The sequence below is a fragment of the Acanthopagrus latus genome, chromosome 1 (assembly GCF_904848185.1).
Source record: "Acanthopagrus latus isolate v.2019 chromosome 1, fAcaLat1.1, whole genome shotgun sequence".
Classification (NCBI taxonomy): Eukaryota; Metazoa; Chordata; class Actinopteri; order Spariformes; family Sparidae; genus Acanthopagrus; species Acanthopagrus latus.
Window position 1 is genome coordinate 13,688,103 of NC_051039.1, and position 22,228 is coordinate 13,710,330.

A 22,228-nucleotide genomic window follows, 5' to 3' on the forward strand; every position below is an offset into this window, starting at 1 on the left:
ATTCAGTTGGTTGCAATCTTAATTCAAAACACTGGTACTTTAAGTATAATATATCGCATGCCTGATTGCACTTTCAAGTAGAAAAAAAGTTTTTGATTTATGTATCTGGCAGATCAAAAAGAGAAAAAATATCAGTACGATATTCATTGACATTGTATTTAATTAGTTTTCTGCCAGCATATTTACTCTTGTAATACAAAATCATGGAAAGACCACGGTCTAGGTCTTGTATAGAAAAAGTGATGTGAAGCACCGAACACACTGTTTCTTTAACTTTAACTTAACTTTCTTTCTCTAACCTCCAACCATCTCCCTGCAACTTTGGTAAATAAATGCAGCACCTCATTTACTCCAAAAACATTCCCTCTGAACACAATCCGAGCAGCCATTACACTTGTAAGCACAACATAATTGGGGGAACAATTAAGTATTATGTAAATGGAATTTTGAGTAGACAGGTTGACATTAAACATACTAATACACCAAGGAAGGGCAGCATCTTAATCTCCTAAATAAACAAAAATAAATGTAATAAGCATTCTATAGATGTGTATTTTGTACACCTTACTCTAGTTTGAGTGCTTTTAGACACCATTGTTTATTTCACACTTTGGAGTCGTCTCTATGCATAGACTGATGAGAGATGTATGCTAAACGATGGAATGCCCTAAAGCGATTGAAAACAAGGGAGATCTGTGAAAATTAGCAAAATGTCTGCTGTTAAATAATTCTTTCTCTGTTGATGCCAGAAACATCATTCATGGCTCGTTACTACAGAAAAAAAGTGTATATCTTTAGCTCTCAATGTTTCATCACCTGAACACTAAGGCTTTGCACAGATGGAAAGCATTTGGATAGTTATTCCTTACTCTACCAAAATGACTTCCAGTCGAAACAGTACTGCCAGCATCCTTTGGTGGACAGCACAAACATCATCACATACCAATTCCACAACAATCCAACACATTTCTGCTCACAACATGACCAAACTGTTGATGTGTTTTGCTACCAGGGTGTATCATCAAATGGTATGACTTCCTTTGTAAGCCTGAACATATCAGGTCTAACACTACAGCAAGCCAAATAATGGATAAAAAGGCTGGAATCTAAGTTGTGAAGCTGACAGCCTATGAGTTCTCATTACAAACTCCTACAACCTTTCGTTCACTTTAGTCTCGATAACAATGTACAGAAGAGTTGTGAACCAATAAACTGACATACAAATTGTTCTCTTTAGTAACATTACATGTTGAGTACTAAATGAGCAACAGAGGAGACCTGCATGCTAAAAGAAAGGAGCCCTAAAAGCCACTGGAACTGAGGGGGGCCTATGAAAATTAGCAGCATCTTCTTATCTTTCTCTGTTGATGCCAGAAACAGCATTTATGGCTCATTAGCACAGAAAAAAGGTGTATATTTCCAGCTCTAAATGTTACATCACCCAATCACTAAGGCTATGTAAGGCTAAAAAGTATTGTGCTACTTATTCATTAAATTTCTTCCTGTGGAGTTAGCATTTCCGACATCCTTTGACAGACTGTGCAGACATCATCAATGTCATAATCACCACCAAATCCTCACTACTCCAATCCATTTCTGCTACCAACAGGGCCAAGGTGTTAATGTGTTTTAGCCACCAAGGTGCATCATCAAGAGTTATGATGTCCTTGGTAAGCGTGAACACTTCCGTTCTAATCAAACAGTGTAGCTAGATAATGAAAGATATTTGTAACACCAGCATTGTAAGTCAGATACTAGCTATGAGCTATTCCCCTTCAACCTAAGTTTTATTAACAATCTTCAGAAAGAATTTAGAACTGATGAGCTGAGAAAAACAATTCACATATCTATGGCATATATTCAGACTACGATTTACAGCAAGTAACATTTCAATTAAAAATGATAACAGACCGCTAGCTCAAAATATTGATCCTGACAGCTGACAACTCCTTTCTAATGGATAGTGCCCTATACTGTATATCATCATACACAATATTGCCAATATGTTACCTTTTTAATGCAGTCTTTTAATGTTGTTGTCTCTTTTGTCCACAGCTGTATGAGGTACGGAGGTACTGCAGCTAAATCTTACAATGATGAATTTGCCACTACACCTACTACAGTACAAAATGTCCAGCAGCTTGTAGCGTAAGTGCTGTTTCAACAGCAAACAACACAAAATCACTGGATGTTTTTCACATGTGTTTTTGATGGGTCAGTTTTGTCATATAGTGAACTTAGTAGTGTTAATTTGCACCTGATTCTGTTCCAAATGTACTACTTTATAAACAAGATTTCTAGGAGATGGTGATGATGACCATGGTCAATCATATATATATATATATATATATATATATATATATATATATATATATATATATATATATATATATATATATATATATATATATATATATATATATATATATATATATATATATATATACATTTTCTCTGATTTAACCAATACACTGTAAAGTATTTGGACATGTGAAGAAATATGTGACCATGACATATCTTTTGTTGTTGACTGGTAATTTGCTATTTAGCTAACATGTGGCAGGCATGACATGAAAAACAACAAGCCCTCTCCTCCATATGGAAGCTCCCACACAAGAACAGTGACTCAGTATGCACAGATGTAGCTGCTTTAAAGACAAGCAACACATCAAGATGAATGATGTGTTTTAACACATGAGACATACATTCAAGAGCTTCAACATGAGATGATGTGTGAATGCATGAAGCCAACCCTAGCAGGCTTAGTGACTGGCACAGCTAAGAGTAACGTCAGTGTAACAATTAAGCTGGCATTACTAGGTAACATTTGTTGGCCTGCATTTAGACATAGACCTGTCAGCTAGATGGTGTCTTTACAAGTAAGTAGCTGAAAAGTAATAATGGGCAATAGCACTTAAGTAAATATTTACATTCAAGATCCAATGTTGGCACTGTACATCTTACCAAATGTCATGAGTCAGATTTTGCAATCCACAGCCAATATGATGTTTGAATTTCTCTGATTCAGCCACTGCAGTGGATGAATTTAAAAAGATAAAAAAAAATTTTTTAAAAAAATCGATCAAATCTGATTACTCAAGGACTTAAGGGCTAGGAATATTGGATCATTTTAGGACAAAAAGAAAGAACAAAATTAACAATATGAGCAAAGAAAGAAAAATGGCAAGTGAGAGCAAGAAACACAGGGGCTTGCACTTCCCTTGATATGATTTATGCGATTTTTGTTAAGCTTTAACAGCAGAATAGAACTCATTGCAAAAAAGCAGAGCTGAATAAATGCCGGAATGTTATGTTATAAAGTCTGCTGTCAGTTCCACTGAGGCCAACACATCTGATTTAGCAGCAGGCTCACCTCAGTCACTTGTCATTTTGTAAACAATCTCAGGGAGCATGTGGTGACAGGCCTGTTGCCTGGGTTACAGTCTGCCCATCAGGCTCATTAGTGATGCCAAGGTTGTCTACAGGTTGGCCAGGAGCTTTCAGAGTATCCTCTACCCTCAGGGAGGGCCAGAAGGCTCACTGGAGTGGATCCACAGCCAGACCAAACCCTCTCCTCCCCCCTCAAAACAGGAGATGCCCTTTCTTCTTTGGTCAGCCATCATCTACCAGCAATTGAAGCTCCTCTACCCCCCTACACTTTAGAGAATGTCATTCATTCATTCACTTCCCTCATTTGGCCTAATCATTACCTCTCTGCCAGCATGTGGTCTCTTTTGGTCACCTTCTCCATCTCTTTGTTTTAGCCGGCAGCTGTTAAATCTCAGAACACCTTCTCCTTCTAATCACACACATTGTAAAGCACTCTAATCACAAAGTCACATTGGGTGGTCTTGGACACCACAATGGAGTCTCACTCCATGAAGAGCAAAATGGCCACATTCATTTTGAGAGAGGACCTAAAAGAGTTAAGTCCCATCAACTATGAGCACATCCTCCCAACCCTGTTCATCCACTCCTACTCGTAGCTACACCTACCCTTACTCTGGCAGTAAACGATTCTGCTTGAATCCCCAAGATGTATGGCTTGTGGTGGGAGGGCAGACCATTTAGGACTTATTTCATGTATTTCAGCTGCCAGAAAAAAAATGATTGGTGGACTTAGTCTATTATTTAACTATAGATAGAGCAGGCTTGGGTATTACAAGGTCGACTTTAAGCATTATAACTCTTTACTGTTTCATTATGAGTGAAATGAGAACATGATTATTTATTGTGTTACTCTGAAGATAAATATGCATATAAATTGTGTAATTAATACATATAAACTGATATATTAGACATTAAGTCAAAAATGACATATATAAAAGGTATCCTTGACTTTCATTGTTGCAAAACGTTAATAATGACTTGAAAATTGAGCTTGAAATGCAGCCTACCACCTGTAGACATAATTATAGTCTAGCTTTGATTTATATATATTCCCTTTCATTGCAGACATCTTATAATTACTTAGGAAACTATTTCTAACTTCAATTATGTTTGCACTTACAACACCAATCTTTGTAATGTCTTGTAATAAAAAGTAAAAGTCTGATATCAGACTTGGCCCCAAAACCTCAACTTTGGTAGGTTACTGTCTGTGTCGCTCGACTCCCAGACTTGTCCAGAACTGCCTGTACAATTGCACCCCCTCCCTCTCTTTTCTCATTGCAGCACAGAGGCAGACAAGGTCCTCCATCACCCTGACTTAGGTAGGACGGCTGGATCTATGGGCTGTAACAGGGTTGGTGAGGGGGGGGCATAGTTGAGAGCCTGGCCAGACACATCTCCCTTTAGATCAATCACATTTCCCCTTTCTGTCCTTGAACCTCCCTCTCCTTCTGTTTCTTTTTTTCTCCTCTGTCCTATTTAAAGAGAAGGGATATGTGATGGGAAAGTTTAACAGTATGAGAAAGTACCTGCAACACCCTGAGCTTTAGCTGCCTTGAAGTGCTTTTTTTTTTTTTTTTTGTCAGTACCAGGATGGATTGGAAAATGACTAAATCTCTGTGACTCCCTATCTTTCTTTTTACCTTGTTCTGTGTTTATGTGTTAAAACTAACTATTTACTGGTTGAAAACAACCACAGCAAATATTTATTTATTTATTTAATCAATTGGTGCATTTATTTTAACTGTTTTGTCATGGTGTTTAACAGTCTGCTAATGACAAGGTTAACTGTGCAAACAAGTGCGCATGTGCATTAAAAGCAAGCATGTCTGCTGTCAGGGGTTGCATCAGCAGCTTTGAGTGATCATTGTTGTGTCGACTCACTTCACTCTGGCACTGCCACTCCAAAACCAAGGAGCCATAAAGCATGGCTGTCTGCCTCAAAGCACCCATCCATCCACAGGCACTCGACACTACCTGAACCCTCTGATCTTTTACAGAGACCCAGTGTGTGAGTGGCAGGGCCTAAAATGCTAATGATAGCGTGGCAGCAGTGGAATATAATACAGCACAGACAAACGGAGTCATACCCTGACATTTTTGACTCTTTTTTCCTGTGTTAACATGAGCATGGTGTTGTGTGTTTATTTTGTGTCACGTATAACAACCAACATTTATGTCAGAGGTTTTTAGCAGATGTCCTATCATTTAAATAACTAAATAACTTTTGTTTTGGCAGGCAATGTTTGAAAGGCACTCTCTTCAGAAGGAGTTGTCTCTCTGTCACCACAGTAAAAAATGCCTCAGTTAATTCAAACAAATTGAGGAAAATAATATTTAGCGTAATATTGTCTGCAACGCTGAATTCAAGCACCTTTAAGCAGCTATCTTACAACTGCCCCCCCACCCCCTATTATGATAACAATGGAGACAAAGCAAATCTTCTTGGTGATGGTCTTTTTTGCATATGTAGGTCATAAAGAAGGATCAGTGTGAAATGAAGGTTGTTTCACAGTGAGTTGAACTTCCCTGTACAAAAAAACTAAGGAAGCACAGCATTGCTTCTCTTCTGGGTGCTGCCAATAAAGGGCAAACATGCAACATGTAAATCTAATAGTTTGTTCATTGTTGTTTCTCTAAAATAATATTAATAAATTACAGTCAATTGTATCTTTGTGTGGGCTGGAATACTGTTTCCCTGTAGTACAATTAAGTTGCAAAGTCACATAACCATGTCGAATATATGTAATATGTCGGTCGGTTGCTCAAAGTAATGTCATGGCATTATTGGTCTGCTGTAATGCTATTCTATTCAATGTCATCTTTCTCACATTTATTGTATTTTGCAAAACTGCAGCGTAAAGGGGCAGAACTAATCAATGAACTGCCATCCATTACCAGGTCTCAGCAATCAAAGCAACATTAACAATGTTACAGTCACCACTCACTTCCGTAAATCTTGAAATCACTTCTAAATCTGCTTGGAATTCTGAATGCTTCTGGTTTCACCCTACGCTATTCCATACTTGTAAAATGAATAAATAGAAAAACAGCAAACTGGAATGGAGTCTTATTTTCCAGTAAGTATATGGTCCAGCTGCGTATATTCGAATTGATTTTTCATCTCAAGAGGCACTGTATGGTTTCAATAACCACACGGCTCAGGGTAATAAGAGGGGTATCAAATCAATTTATATCAACCGTGTATCACTGCCACTGTAGACAGACAGACAGACAGACAGACAGACAGACAGACAGACAGACAGACAGACAGACAGATAGATAGATAGATAGATAGATAGATAGATAGATAGATAGATAGATAGATAGATAGATAGATAGATAGATAGATAGATAGATAGATAGATAGATAGATAGATAGAGTGTTAAAAATAGAGTCACTTACCTATTGAAGAAACCAATGGAAGGTAATCAGGATGCACAACAGAACATGAGGAGAGAGAAAGGGAGAGAGAGGATTATTATGTGCTGTAAAAATAAGCTTAAAAATACTATTATCTCTGGTAACGGACCACTTGATGGACCAAACAACAAAATCTGTCATACTGACAAATGGTTTGAGGGTTCAAACTACTCCCAGTTGCTAGTGTTAATGCAGGAATACTGAGGTGCTTGGCAATCCTGTTTGCTTTAATATGAAACAGAGAAACTAAATACCATCTCTGGAGAAATCTCAAACCACCATCTAGACGAAATGGCCGTCTTTGTTCTTGCACAAAATGTGCACACTGATGTACGTGTACTTTCACCATCAGATATCACAGGGGGATTAGACAAACACGCTTGGCAGACTAGAGATATGAAATCAGGAAGTGGGACTAAAAAATGAATCAGATGTGTGCATGAGTAGGCATGGGTGTACATGCTGAAGAACCAAGTTTCTATCTCCTGCTTGCTTTGGGTAAAATTCTTGAGTCCCATTGATTGAGCATTGTAATCCAGGTCAGAGCCCTGAACTGGCAGCCACAGAAGCTACCCAAGCAGTGAGCTGGCCAGGTTGAAATTGATCCTAGCGGTCTCCTGAATCAAATAGTGTCCAAATCCTGTGTGCCATGCAGCATGCTGATACAATCTTCTGTTTGACCCCAGTGTAAAGAAAGAAAGAAAAAAAGGAAAGAAAGAAAGAAAGAAAGAAAGAAAGAAAGAAAGAAAGAAAGAAAGAAAGAAACAATATGATTGATAATCTGTGTCACCCCAAGATTAGGTTATAATAGTCATAAGCTGACGCAAAGATCTGAACCAACGCGTCAGGGACAGTGGAGGAGGAAGAAACAACTATCATGCATAGACTGTTTGTTTCAGTCACGGATATGCTGTATCCTGCTAAACACAAGTGACCGTTAGCAAATCAGCACTGTGTGGAAATCAAACATATCTGACAGTCTACACTGAATCGATCGCCATCGTAAAGCAATTTATGCTATAGTTTGAGTTTAGGAAAAAAATATCTAGTTGATTTAGAAGGGAGGGGGATTTTGCAGTTAAGAGATTTTGACATAACAAAAACTAGAATATAGCTACTTGAAAGATATATTGCTGATTTGTGAAAATGATACAGACTAAGTGAAAAATGATGCAACATGGACTATAGATCCTATGGTCCCCTTGTGGACTGAATTTTCATCTCTACTTCTTTAAACTTCAATCTCTGACAGAATTATGTGCTTAACACAAAACTTAACCCAAGCCTAAACTGCAAGGAATCAGTGGTTATGTTTACCTTCTCTCTCAGCAAACCATAGACTCAATCATTAAGCATTAGACACTGTGTTTAAACAAAGTGAGACCTGTATGCTTTCTGCAGTGAAATCAGAGCATCTTCAGTCTGCCAGTTTGAGAACACCTTTCAAAAGTCCAGTGTAAATGAATGCTATTTCAATTAATAACCTCTGAATGTCCTGCCTTTTCTGTAATTGCATATTTTTCAAAAGACTAAAATTCTCCAAAATAATATGGACTTGAGGCATTGCCTACCAATTATTAGCCAGTAAATTGCTGGGCATGATGTCCGTGCTGCCGTCTAGAGAATGATGCCAGAGACAACACATCTTTAATGAGAGCACCAATGTGCTTGGTGTGGTAGAGCACACTGGCAGCCTCCTCCTGGGGCTGTGGTGGGGTTTTGTTTTTGTTTTTTGTTTTTTTTTTCCTTTTTATCTTGGCTGCAACCTTGCTTTAAAGTGAAACATTTTTAATCAAATTGCGTTCTTTTAACTTGCACAGTTGTCTGCAGGGGAAGCCTTCACCTGTTTCATGATCACCATCCATGTCCTTTTATTGTGAGGCTAGGAAGACTACATTGCTTCAGACAGCTTCTGAAAGTTGAAAAGTTTAACACAGCTGTTGCGATGTAATACTGTGTACGACAGGCACAGCTGCATCAATGTGGAGGAATGAGGATGTTGTACAGTTGAGGGGAAGCAGTGCTAAAGGAAAAAGCTGTCTGAGGATAATGCTTTACATTATCCTCAGACAGCTTTTTCATTGGGGAATTCGACTCAGTGGCATGCATTAAGAATAAGTTCGTACAAATAGCTAGTGTTCTCGCTGATGGGAGATGTCATATATAGGTATTAAACTGAGACAGCTTAATAACCAATTAAAAACTCATTATATCTATATAAGTAGCACACTGCAGTTTCTTATCATCCATGTAAAGGCCATAATTCTGGCCTGAGAGAAGGTCACTTCTAACAAGGCAGTGTTCACCATGGAGACAAGAGAGTAATCCCATCAGTGTGCATCAGCCTGTCTTATTGTGTTTATCTGCAGGGTTTTTGGTGCTGGAACACTCCACATTGATTGCCATCCACTAGGGAATCCTGATGTCACAGCAAGTAAAATGGCACAACTTCACCTCCATGTTTGAATATATCAGTAATGTCACAAAAATATCAGTCTGAATTCACTTTTTCTAATTACTTTTTTGCACTTTCACTTATGTTTATGTCAGCCAAGAGATACCATATGGGTGATGGTTTTGCTGTATACAATTACAAAAGTCTAATAAAAATGCATATGATTGTGATGTTGAACGTTTTTTTTTTGTTTGTTTGTTTGTTTGTTTTTTTAGTGAGCAGGAACTTCTTCATTTCTTCTCTCTTTTTTTGGTGCTGTTTGTGTCTCCTGGAAAAGTTAAGTTTTGCCCTGTGGTGCATGCTCAACTTGATTGCGTGTGTTACAGAGAGGAAATGATTTGAGAACATAAAGGGACTTGTGGTGGCTTTAGAGCTTGTAAGGAGATGTTGATGATATTCTTGTCTCCAATGCATTCATATTTAAGGTCAGGCCAACAGCAGAGCGCTCCTCAAAACAAAACTTTCCTTTCTAAAATGTAATCTGAAATTAAAGGACAGAAGCAAGAATTCGTGGAGCTCGTTCTCACCATGTCCTGCTCTTAATCTAAATCCAAATGAGGCCTCCAACTCTTCAAATTAAACAGCGTTATTTAATGAACCTCATAAGCATGCACCCAAAGTGTGTATATGTAACATCCTTTTAATTAAATATTTAGTCCCCTCATCTATATGCCAGAGTGCTCTCGTCTTAATTGCAATGCACACTAGCGTGAAGTCAAGCAGAGGAAAAGAAAATAGTGTGACAATTGCTTTTATTTTTCGGAGAATAAACATGTAAAATGGATCTTTGTGAAATGTGCCACCTTGACAGGATTATAGCTGCATCAAGATCTCTTTGTCTGCTTCTTTCCCATAATGTGGTGAAAAATACTAGAAGCTGTTTTAGCTCCTTAAGCACATTGTAATTTGTATATTTCACCAATATGTTCTGTATTGTTCTAACTGGGCCAGGTGTGTGGCCCTGAGACCTTGTAATTGTTTTGGCGTTTTTTGGTGTTTTTTGTTTTTTGTTTTTTGTTCAGTACATTTTTTTTTAGCAATCTCTGGCACAACCGTTTCCTTCTGGGTTAATTAAGCTTTTTCTTATCTTATCTTATTATTATCAACCACAAATTATGAATGCAATGCTACTTTTTCATCCCAGTCTCATGGCCAACCATGTTATAGACCCAATAATGTGTTGTGTTGTGGTTTGCGTCAACTACTTTAACATGAAGACTATGAGCGTACATTAAGGTGCCATTCAAGCTGTGGGTGATACTGATTGGAACATTCGATGAGATAAAAACAAAGAGCAAGGAAGACTGTCTGGAGAAAAGCCTGGGGCGGGTCGGACAACAAAGGTTCAAGTATCATGTGAGGCCAGGTTTCAGGAAGTAGGTATTCTAACCAAAGCCATTATTTTTTTCTGTAGTGATTAATTTAAGGAAGAAGCCAAGCCATGATGTTTTCCTAAACTAAGCAGTTTTAGTGCTTTTATTTTGAAAATGTAAAAGGATCTTGCACATTTGTTATTGCTACCTTGACCACGGAAGAAAGACAATGGTGTTTTCATGGATAGGTGTGACTGTGGACCTAACAGCGTGACTGTGGATTGATGGTGTTTGTTACAAATTTAGGGGATATAGGGTTCACCTTTTTGAGACCAATATTATTCCTCTCTTAAGGGTAACTCAGTGATTTGTTCACTTATTGTGAATCCATGGTATCATTTAAGTCACAGTTAATCGAGCTCTGAATTGTGTGGGGCTGATACTGTTACAGTGGATTGTCTTTGATAGCCCAAGACAGGTGACCAGTAAGAATACCACAGTAAATTTGGCAGTAAGTAAGCAATTTCTGCATCACATCCACAAATCAAGGGTATTTAAGCTGCACTTGGCTTGAAGGAATGAGTTAAGTTTCAAGCTCAGCTGCAGCTCTCATGTTAAAAGAGGGCCAGTGGATAAAAAAGTCTCCCTCAAAGAGAAATTTGAAGTCAGGAGGGGAAACCTATTCATCTTGGCTTTCACTGATGAATCCTCTAGATTTGTGGCGGCAACAGGCATAACCATTATTCTTCCTTCATTCTCCGGTTAACATGATGTATTACTGAGGCAAGGGCCAGTAACTGAGCCCTGTGTGTTTCATTAAGAATGAAACACAGGGTTTTTCTTTGTCAGTAAAGATGACATTTCTGGGATCAAGGGATTGTTGAATTGTTTAGTAGGAAGTTTTATTTACACAAAAAGCTCTGTGTAGATACAGCTGCATCTGTATGATGTTTGGAGATTACAAGAGCAAAGATTAAGCAGAGGAGCACATTTCCAGGGCCCTGTTTTGGACACCTTGTGCAGATCCTGTTTAGACATTGCCTCTGGTAGGAGGTCTTTTATTAGCCACTTATGATCGATGTGTTATTTCTACCAGTTTGTGGTACTCACACTCCCACAGAGGTCCTGCCATTTAGTGTGTAATGCATCACAAGTAGGGTGGTTGCCCAATGATAGGGAAATATTCTGAATATGTACAATATGCTTCTGTTGTCTCTTGTCAACTGCTTAAAATGCATTTTTTAATGAAATGCCATTCAAGGTGTTTGCAGTTTTGCAGCATTTTGTGAGCGCTGTTATTTGGTGGTGGCGATAGAAGCTGCAAATATGGATACCTGTAATTCAAGCGGCCGCGAACCAACAGTCTGGAAGTAATTTCAATCATGAATTGAAAATGAGAAAAAATAGTATCACAGAATCCTATTATATGTCAGAATTATAGTTTCTCAATGACACGATAAGACAGTTTTCCCTGAAATACGAAACAATGACTTCGAAGAAGAATAAACAACACTTGTGACACTCTACTGAGTGAACAACATGAATTATTTTGATCGATATGAGATAATAGGGTTATGCGCTTTCCATGTGACAGTCACATATGCATACCATGGACGTACGATGACAGAGGGGGTTGAACTTATGACGATAAATAAACAAGCAGCAGATTTAGCAGCAGATATGCCATCACAGTAAAATGTGTGTGGATATTTTCAACCATCACCCAAAGAGACAAACCATCATATGGCAGTGCAAGGATGACTGCAGCACATTTATGCAAATGATGTCAAGATTTATGTCCTCGAGCAATACACTTGACGTGATGTACACAATGTTTACTTCAGGGCCACACAGAGATGTACCAACTGTCTAACCTTAAATAACTTAACTTGTTAGAATGTGTGCTGAGACTTACAGTATTTATCCTTTGTCCATGTAAAGGAAAAGAACAGTAAGTGTATGTTTATCAGTGATTTCAAAGGACTGACACTGCCTGGTGATACAGATGTTGACAGTGCTCATTATAATAATTGGATCTTTAAAGACAAGGAAGTCATGGCATATCTGCAGGCCGGCTGGATTAAGAAGGCCGATTAAAAGTCTGGTCATCAAGTCAAGCCACAGCGAAAATATAACAATTGCCACTTGACAAACAGCATCACGGCTTTGTGTGTATTTTAAACACTCTCACAGTGCTGAAACATAACTACAATTATAAAAGCACAAGTGTGGCCCTGGAGAAAACAATAAGTTGGGTATCAATAGTTTTTATATGACAATTAATAAAATAATTCCCAGTTATGTGAAATGGTTGTTTAACCTACAGGATAAAAACTCACAATGCACCTTAATGCTGCTTTCAGACACTATCAACAGTTGTTTTTTTTAGCCAGAATTTTAAACCATGGGCAGCCAATCTCAGCATAAAGGCTAATAAAAATCGGACGCTGCCTACAGTGCTGAATGGAACAGGGCTAAAATAAAATGAATGCCTTGGCAAACCAAAGACATCACAAAGTTAAAACGTGTGATGTGAATGCAATGGTAGGGAGGAGATTGAATGGTACATTTAGTGGTACATTTCACCTTCTAAAAGGTCTAAAAGTGCACCATCATAATACAATACACAGAAACTAGTATGAGGCCACATTTTGTTCATTGTTCCAAATATTCTTGCTTGAGTTGTATACAAACATTTAGGAATACAATCTTGTTTCAGTATGTGTAACTGGTATCCAGGTCTGTTCCATCAAACTCAAAGTAGAATAGATCATTCTACAGATCTACAAAACACAGCAGCAAAACATTATCAGAGTCTTCCAATGAGGCTCATGGGAGAAGGAGAGGGCAGTGGGAAGACTATTCTAAGACTGCAGTTTTGAGTGATTTCAGCAGAACTTTCTAAAAACCAGGTAGAGCAAAAGTTTTGGGAGCAAGCTTGACCTTTAACATGTATCTGACAAGGTATGCAAGTCTGTCACTCACCTTCATTACAATTTGGTGAACAAAAGACAACCTCCCACAGGGACTAGCAATTACATCCAGAGAACTACAAACCTGAAATGGTCTTAAGGACCAGGAAGATGAGGGAAAACACAGATTTGTAAGCTCTGATTCTATCCCTCCTCTCACAGGTCCCTGAAGCATGCATGGAATTGAGTGTCTAAACCAAACTTCTGGCTGATGGGTGACCTTACCTGTTCTTTATAATTTCACACTAAGAGATGTAATGCATATTTTCTAATTACAGATCACTTCGAGAGGAAACCACGTCCTGCATAAAATGCTCCTTTGAAAGCCTTGTAAATAAATAAAGGCAAGCTCTCTAATTAAACAAGAATGGGCACTCATGCAGTAAGCATGATGCCTTTCTTTATCCCTGAGCCTTTTAGGGGAAAGTGTGCCTTGAAGTTAAAAGTCTTTTATGAAAATGTGTTTTGAAAACTGTGAAAACACAGACATGTATTAATAACTGCCCACTTAAAGTGCAACGAAAAGTCAGCATCACCCTTGGGTCGTTTGCAAAGTACTTGGCTTTTAAGTTTGAGTTTAATTATAGATTGGGCAAAAAGGTGGTCACAGCAGGAATTAGAATAAACTGGTATTCTCATAAAAGAGAGCTGGTATGCATCACAGTTTGTACTCACACTGTGATACATACCCACCTACACGTTTGAATTACAGTTCATTGAAAAAAAAACATTACATGCATGTAATGTCAAGCCTGTAAAGCACAGCTTTCATTGCAAATGTTCACTAACTGTGCCTATGAGTCATTGCAAAAAAGGGACACAAAGAGGTTTTACTTTAAAGTGAAGTAACTCTGTCAAAATAGGAATAGACAGACTGGTAAGACACAAATCCTGAATGAGGTTATGTACAGTGCCAATAGATTTCCCACAAAAATAGGATAAGCCAGCATGTCCTGGAAATGTTTGGTGGGTCAGGATTACTGATTCATTACATTTTTGTGTCATGGTATTAAAAGAAAAATACATGAATGTGGGTGATGTTTTCACCTTTGAGTCTGTGTGTGAATGTGTGATTCATCAAGGAAAAATGTCTTTGTGGATACATACTGTCATTTGTGGCAGGAACTACCACAGATACAATTTTGAGTACATTGTCAGGATGGCTTCACAACTGCACAAGATCCAGTCACTTAATTTCACAGGTTTGTAGCTGAGATCAGAATGAAGGCTAAGTTCAAAGATGGGCATGGTTGAAGTCCTAGAATATTTTTGACTAAATTCCTTCTCTGATATTACAATACTAGGCTTAATACTGACTATAGAATCTTTCACAAAATATCAACACAATGAGATTTTTTTCATTAATAATCATCAGTGATGTGGATATAATAACTAAGTGGTTAAAGGCACACATTAGAACAAGAATATGTTTGTTAAGTTTAGAAAATTATATCACTTTCCTTTATAGCAGCCTTTAAAACCAGGAAAAAAATACATTTTGTCATATCACATTATGAGGACATCCAAAATCTAAGACGATATATAGTCCCATATCTCAATAATGATATACAGTGTAACATCTTTATATTGCCCAGTCCTAGAATATGTTCTACTTAAGTCTTTCTGTCAAACTCAGTGATGAAATAGCATTGTTTGGGCAGAGCTTAAACAGAGACAGATGGAAAAGTATTTATTCAGCATCATCTTTAACTTAAAATGGTGTCAGAGCATTGTATCAGAAAAAGGATGAAAATTAACGTGTCTGCCCAGATGTTGTGATTCTATAACAGCTGCGACTACTGCAGAGTCAACTGATTTAATGTCAGTTGTAACCTTTCTCGCTGAGGACAAAAGCAAGATGTTAATGGGTGTTAGTGGGAATTTTTTCCAATGTGAAATTGGTATAGGGCAGTGACTGCAGAGGAATACACAGAGGCAGATAGATAGTAGATAGATAAGATACTATAGATAGACATATGGTTTGTCCATTGTTTATGAAAAAAAAAAAAACAGCGTGTTGTATAGTACCATGGTGAATGCTTCAATGCTAAGCTTGTGTGAAACTCTGTAAGGCTCATAATTGAAAATTTATATTGTTCATCTTTTCATGTTATTGCAGCTATTACAGACACCTGATAGAAGACAAATCTTCAGGCATTTTGGAGATTGTAGAAAAGGTTGTGGTGTGACAGAGAGTGTTCACATTTTTGCTTCATTGCTTTGCTTTTGTGCTGACTCAGAACATGCCATATTTACAGCAGTGCCTTTTTTTTTAAAGAGAGGAACTGAAGGGAGTTGTTGTAGAGGAACCCCTGGTAAATGACTGTGTAGACCTCAAGACAAGATACATAGCTGACATGGCCACAGAGCTGGAAAATATTTGCATTGGTGTCATTGGTGTCAGTGTCTGCATTAATGAATTAATTCATTTATTCACTTGTTTGCTTCAATAATAACACTTCAGTCTCACAATTTGTTTTGATTTCTTTTGTGGATGTGAAGGCACAATTTGCATAAGCCAGCTATTCTGGGTTGCGTAAAATCTATTGAAGTTACAGCGGCTGCATTGAATAAGCTTGCATTTGGCATAATAAACCAATTTGATCTGAACTGACTTTGCAAAAGGAGGGATCCAGCTGAATGGCCAGCCTGATCAGATAGGCCACGAGAGACCACAAGGACCCCATTCGGCTTTACGAATCCATTATATATGCAATGCAAATCAACAATACAAAGACCATGGTTTAATCCGTTTTTATAATGCGGAAGCTCATCAGTGGAGTGACTGGCTGTCAGTGAGCATAAAGGTCAGACATTCTAAATAATGGATGCAAAACACTGATAAAAAACTGTGATTTTAATTAAAGCAATAAGCACCTTTGAATTTGTTTTTGTGGCATAATGTTTATTAATGTGTTTATTTCCAGACTCAAACACCTAATCATGCAAACTGATTACATCATATTGAAAAGGGACAGGCAGCTGGAATCCACTTAAGACCTCATCCTTCTTCTACAGCACAGACTACTAGAGGAGGTGGATGTAGAGATGGAGATACAGACATCATTGATTCAAGTTCAATTTTCGTTCTACTAAAGAATCAACTATGTCACTAAAATTTGAAAGGAGGTACCCTAATACCACTACCATATTTATGATAATCTTTCCTCATAATTATTTTGATGATTTTCTACAATGCTAACTGCATGTATCTGCAGAGATCCATTTACAGATTTGAATGATTTGATGTCCTTTTTGAATGGCATAGTGTCCCATCACACTTGCCCAGAGAGTGATGCTGAATCAGGCATTCCGCCAGTGTTAGCACTGAACCAGATGACTGACTCCCATCTAATGGAAGCATCACTTTCAAAACAAACTCAATATACAGCACCCCTCTGGGACCCCCTCCATACAAAAAAGAAATAGCTGCCTCAAATCTACAGGGATACTATTCAGGGGCCCCTTCGATTGAATCTATAGTCTGATAGTCTTTGGCAGGCAGTATATTTCTTCACTTTATACTTGGCCCCAGCATGGGAGATTGATATCCATTGAATATAATAGAGGAAGGAAAAGCCATTCAAAAATCCCTGTAAGGATTGTGATGGAGTGTCTAAACATTAAGTAACCAAATGGGATTCATGACAGCCCACAACTTTGACTCAACAATTCACAGCATTGACTCTGAAATGATCTTCCATGAAAAGAATATCAGATGACTCCCAGTATGTATGAGAAGAAACATTAAACGTCAACACAGCGACTGTTATTCATCTGTTTCAGCTGGACCAAACTGCCTTCGCTTAAAACGCTTCTTTTAAACAAAAAAGCAATTCGACAACATTCTTTTGGTGCATTGTATTGAACTGTGTAACCCAAACTTTGACCTGACCCTAGAGAAAGAAACTATTCTATGCTATGTTTACCATTCTGGGCTACTGAAGAATATGGCCATGCAACATGCTAGACTTTGCAGAACAGGTCATTCAATGGGAATGAAAAGATAACAATTCTTATTTTCAAGGAAGCATACATGAAGGGAAACGTAATTTCCACACCTAAATCTACACACCTACTAGCAGATATCGGTGTGTTTTTCAAACAGCCTGATCCATTTAAGACCCCTTGATTTGTAATATGAATAGATACTCTAGTAAACTATTTTGAATAAGAAGAAGGCCTACATACAAGTGTCCACAGCTTGTCACAGGCCTGTGTGCGTAAAGACAGTCGAGGTACTGCCTCAACCCCAATACCAGTGGTCAATATATGATAAAAAATCTGCATGTGTCAGATGGTTGCAATGTACTTTTTTATGTGCCTGCATGTGAGCACCTGTATATGCCAAAACGGGATTTAAAAAGGAAAAATAATTCACAGAGAAACATCAAAGAGGACCAATGCGCTCTAGCATCAGCTCTTCCATATACCTTTGTGTGTTCCTTTTCCATTCAGAAAATCATAATGAAATGCTGTATTTTCCATCTAAAAACATTAGCATGCCTCCTTTATGAAACCTCAATTATAACCACCAGCTGCCACCATGCACCAAGCATGACATTGAAACTTGACATGGCCTCCGACATGTGCTTATCAAACAGCAAATCATTGATCATAAAGCCTGCTGAACTATTTCCCTGTACATGAGCATCTACCACGTTATTAAAATCAAGGGTTCTGAATAAATCCAATTTATTTCCCTCGCAAATACCAGACCTTGGCCTTTGGTCTTCTATTGGATTAGGTGAAAACAGAAAGAGAAATGAGCAATTAGGGTGCACTACTTAAGTATGAATGGTTGTGCAGACCAGTTAGTTACTATGCTGTCACTATCATACATGTAAGCTCCAGAATCACAGTCCCACACAACTTCCTCAAAGGAGTCAAATGAAAAACAGCGAGTTTTGACGCCTATATGAAGACACAGCTCTCCTCTTATCAACTTGGATATATAGCTGAACTGCATTTGCAAATGGATGTTGTGGTTGTACCCAAGCTCAAAAAGAAACAAGAAAGTTACAGTGTGTTTGCATGTGGCTAAAAAAGCAGCTAAGATTAGCTAATTAGCATAATTCGTATCATTATGTTCAGTGTTTACGTAAACGCTTCTTCGCAAAACACCAGTGGGCAACTGTTTTTTTGATTGTTGTTGTTGTTTATTTTGTTTTTTGTTTTTGTTTTTTTTTGTTTTTTTTTTCTGTATCAACACAAAGTACCTTTCCTACATTAATATCTACATGTTAAACTATTAGCTTGTAGCTTGAATGCAGAATGCAGCCTAAATGGCAGAAACTGTGTTCTTAGAACAGTTGAAATAAACGGAAACCTAAGAGGACAAATCTCTTTGTCTTGGCAAATGGCTCTGTTTCTCAGATTAAGCTTTCAAAACAGAGGCAGTATACAAGATCCACCAATGTTCAATCTAACATCAGTGCAAAACAATTCCATATGCGCTTTGTAATCCTGTCTGGCAGCACACTAAAAATATGTCTGTGGCACTCAGTCACTTTGTGTGGGGTGTCTTGTCTTTAAAGTGTAAAGTTCTTCTGTCTGTTCACAGCTTAAGGTGAAGGATTGTTTGAATATTTTCAGTTCAGGGAAGTATCTTTAGTGAGGCAGAAAATCACTGCAAGTAGCAGAGAACACAGAAATGTTTATAAATGCTAAACAGCAAGATGTGTTAACATTTCTCTCTCTGATGCAATCATGCCATCACTGGATTAATGTTAGTTCACTTTTCAAACAAAATTACAGAACAACGTGAACTTTACTGATGATGTTAGTGTTATTTGTGGAATACAAGTCTCGATGAATTTTGCTATAATCCAAAAATGTCAGTTTCCATATCTGATAAGCTTTCTCTGAAATTTTCCCTCAAAATTCAACATTTAGAAAAGAATGGGGATTTTCATGAAGAAGCAAGCTTCCAGTGATTTCTATTTTTGGTTTTTTATATTTATATATAAATTTTCCATAAAGAATATTGCATTAAAATCCCTTTGCATATCCTCAAATGATAAGTCCAGCTTTGAAACTGAGCCCTCAAGCTCTCTTGAAAAAAATATTACATTTTGCAATTCTCTCTAAGTAAGTCCTCAAAAACTACAAAACTTCTCAAGAAAATAACTCAAATGCAGCCTGCTGCAGGAACTCAACAGCATTTGGATCATATTGGTCAAGTCTCCCATGTGTAGAAATGTTATCTGATTAAAGTATTTTCAAATTATTCTGAAGGCATACGATTCTGAAGAAAATAAAACAATCCCAATGGAAATTGGTTCTGTATACGAGTTGCTTCCAGCACAGTGAAATCAACATCTCTGAGAGAAGAATTTAGATCGAAGAAGCTGTGTAATCTACTCAGCAGGCTTTTGGTTTAATGCCGTGAGTGTCTGGTCATAATGAAGGTTTATAAACATCACATAGACAATGTGCACGCTTGTGAAATTAAACTTTTCAATACAAATGTTGACAGTATTACCACGGACTTGCTCTGTTTTACTGTGTTTCTTTACTCGTGCATGAATATCAGTAATCACTAAATAATAAATGAATGTTTATTAGATTGGCACACTGCTTCTATAGACAGATAGATAAATGAATGGATGAATAAACAGGTTTAAAAACACACTTACCTGTTGTAGTGGTTCCAGAGTACACATGTGGGAAAGAGGAAACAGAACAACATAATTAGCAATCTTGCAAATAACATCAATGCTCTCAGTGCTACCAGTCACACACACACAGAAAACTGTGCAGTATGGGGAATGTGTTTTTTTATTATTATTATTATTATTCAACTTGCAAAATGATTTCCAATATCTGAATTGCCTTAACCTTAACAGTTGACCTTAACTGAAGATTTTTTAATTACTACGACAGATGTTAGGAGCTGATAATCGAGAGCGATATCAGTGCGGATCAAAGCATTTTTTGTTCTAAAGGATCTGTATTAGCCTAAGACCTATACAGAATTTGAACAAAATAAAGGAGAAATCACTCAATTTAGAAAGTTTACATGAACGAGAAAGGACCCAAACACAAAACTTCACTGTTTAGCAGGACAACACTAACACAACCTTGTGTGTGTGTTCCGTAGAGTAACTGAAAAAAAAAATAGATGTCGGTCCACCTTTTGCAGCTATTACAGCTTCAACTCTTCTGGGAAGACTGTCCACAAGGTTGAGGAGAGTGTTTATAGGAATTTTTGACCATTCTTCCAAAAGCGCATTGGTGAGGTCACACACTGATGTTGGTCGAGAAGGCCTGGCTCTCAGTCTCCGCTCTAATTCATCCCAAAGGTGTTCTATCGGGTTCAGGTCAGGACTCTGTGCAGGCCAGTCAAGTTCATCCACACCAGACTCTGTCATCCACGTCTTTATGGACCTTGCTTTGTGCACTGGTGCACAGTCATGTTGGAAGAGGAAGGGGCCCGCTCCAAACTGTTCCCACAAGGTTGGGAGCATGGAATTGTCCAAAATGTTTTGGTATCCTGAAGCATTCAATGTTCCTTTCACTGGAACTAAGGGGCCAAGCCCAGCTCCTGAAAAACAACCCCATACCATAATTCCTCCTCCACCAAATTTCACAGTTGGCACAATGCAATCTGAAATGTACCGTTCTCCTGGCAACCTCCAAACCCAGACTCGTCCATCAGATTGCCAGATGGAAAAGCGTGATTCATCACTCCAGAGAACGCGTCTCCACTGCTCTAGAGGCCAGTGACGGCGTGCTTTACACCATTGCATCCGACGCCTTGCATTGCACTTGGTGATGTGTGGCTTGGCTGCAGCTGCTCGGCCATGGAAACCCATTCCATGAAGCTCTCTGCGTACTGTACTTGGGCTAATCTGAAGGTCACATGAAGTTTGTAGCTCTCTAGCAATTGACTGTGCAGAAAGTCGGCGACCTCTTTGCACTATGCGCTTCAGCATCCGCTGACCCCTCTCCGTCACTTTACGTGGCCTACCACTTCGTGGCTGAGTTGCTGTTGTTCCCAAACGCTTCCATTTTGTTATAATAGAGCTGACAGTTGACTGTGGAATATTTAGGAGCGAGGAAATTTCACGACTGGATTTGTTGCACAAGTGGCATCCTATGACAGTTCCACGCTGGAATTCATATATATATCTGTGATCTATTACATTCCACAGTAGTTTTGTCAAATTTAGCAACATGTGGCACATTTATTCTGTCGCTGCTATCTTTTAACCACCTAAAGTATTGTGTATCTCCTCTACAGCACGCTACTACAGCAGCATAAAAAGAAATGACGCAATATGAAATTAAATGGCACAAGATTACAGACATCCCATTTACAGTCGTTGTGGGATCAAAGCCTGATATGCATACATATGCCAGAACAAAATGCCGTCAGTGGGTTTATATTATGACTCACAAAATTAACTGTAAATGAGAATACATTTAAAAGCTATAAGCACTGCTGTAAAAACAGGGTACATCTTCCCACAGCCACACACCGTCTTTAGTCTCAGCATTTACAATACGTGTAATATGTCTTAGAGGGAGAAAAAAGAGGAGAAGGAGGAAGAGGAGAAAGAGGAGGAGTGGAAGATGACAACGAAAAAGGAAAAGGGACCCAGTGCTGCATTAACACCACCAACAGAGCTTTTGTTCCAAAGTGTCTCTGCCTCTCCAGCTCACGTCTGCT

The 22,228-nt window shown here is 38.2% G+C and overlaps 1 protein-coding gene across 2 annotated transcripts in view; it reads right to left on the reverse strand.

The window, feature by feature from the left end:
- The window catches only part of ctnna2 (catenin (cadherin-associated protein), alpha 2), a 309,428-nt gene that overhangs the window by 164,406 nt on the left and 122,794 nt on the right, over positions 1–22,228 (reverse strand). Inside the window, exon 8 of one of the 2 annotated variants that reach the window (XM_037101216.1) lies at positions 20,092–20,192. The exons of the other annotated variant lie outside the window; for it this stretch is intronic. Within the exon in view, the coding sequence (XP_036957111.1) occupies positions 20,118–20,192 (75 nt within the window). The 3' untranslated portion in view covers positions 20,092–20,117. Of the gene's footprint in view, positions 1–20,091; positions 20,193–22,228 lie in introns of those variants that run through there. 2 annotated transcript variants of the gene reach the window in all.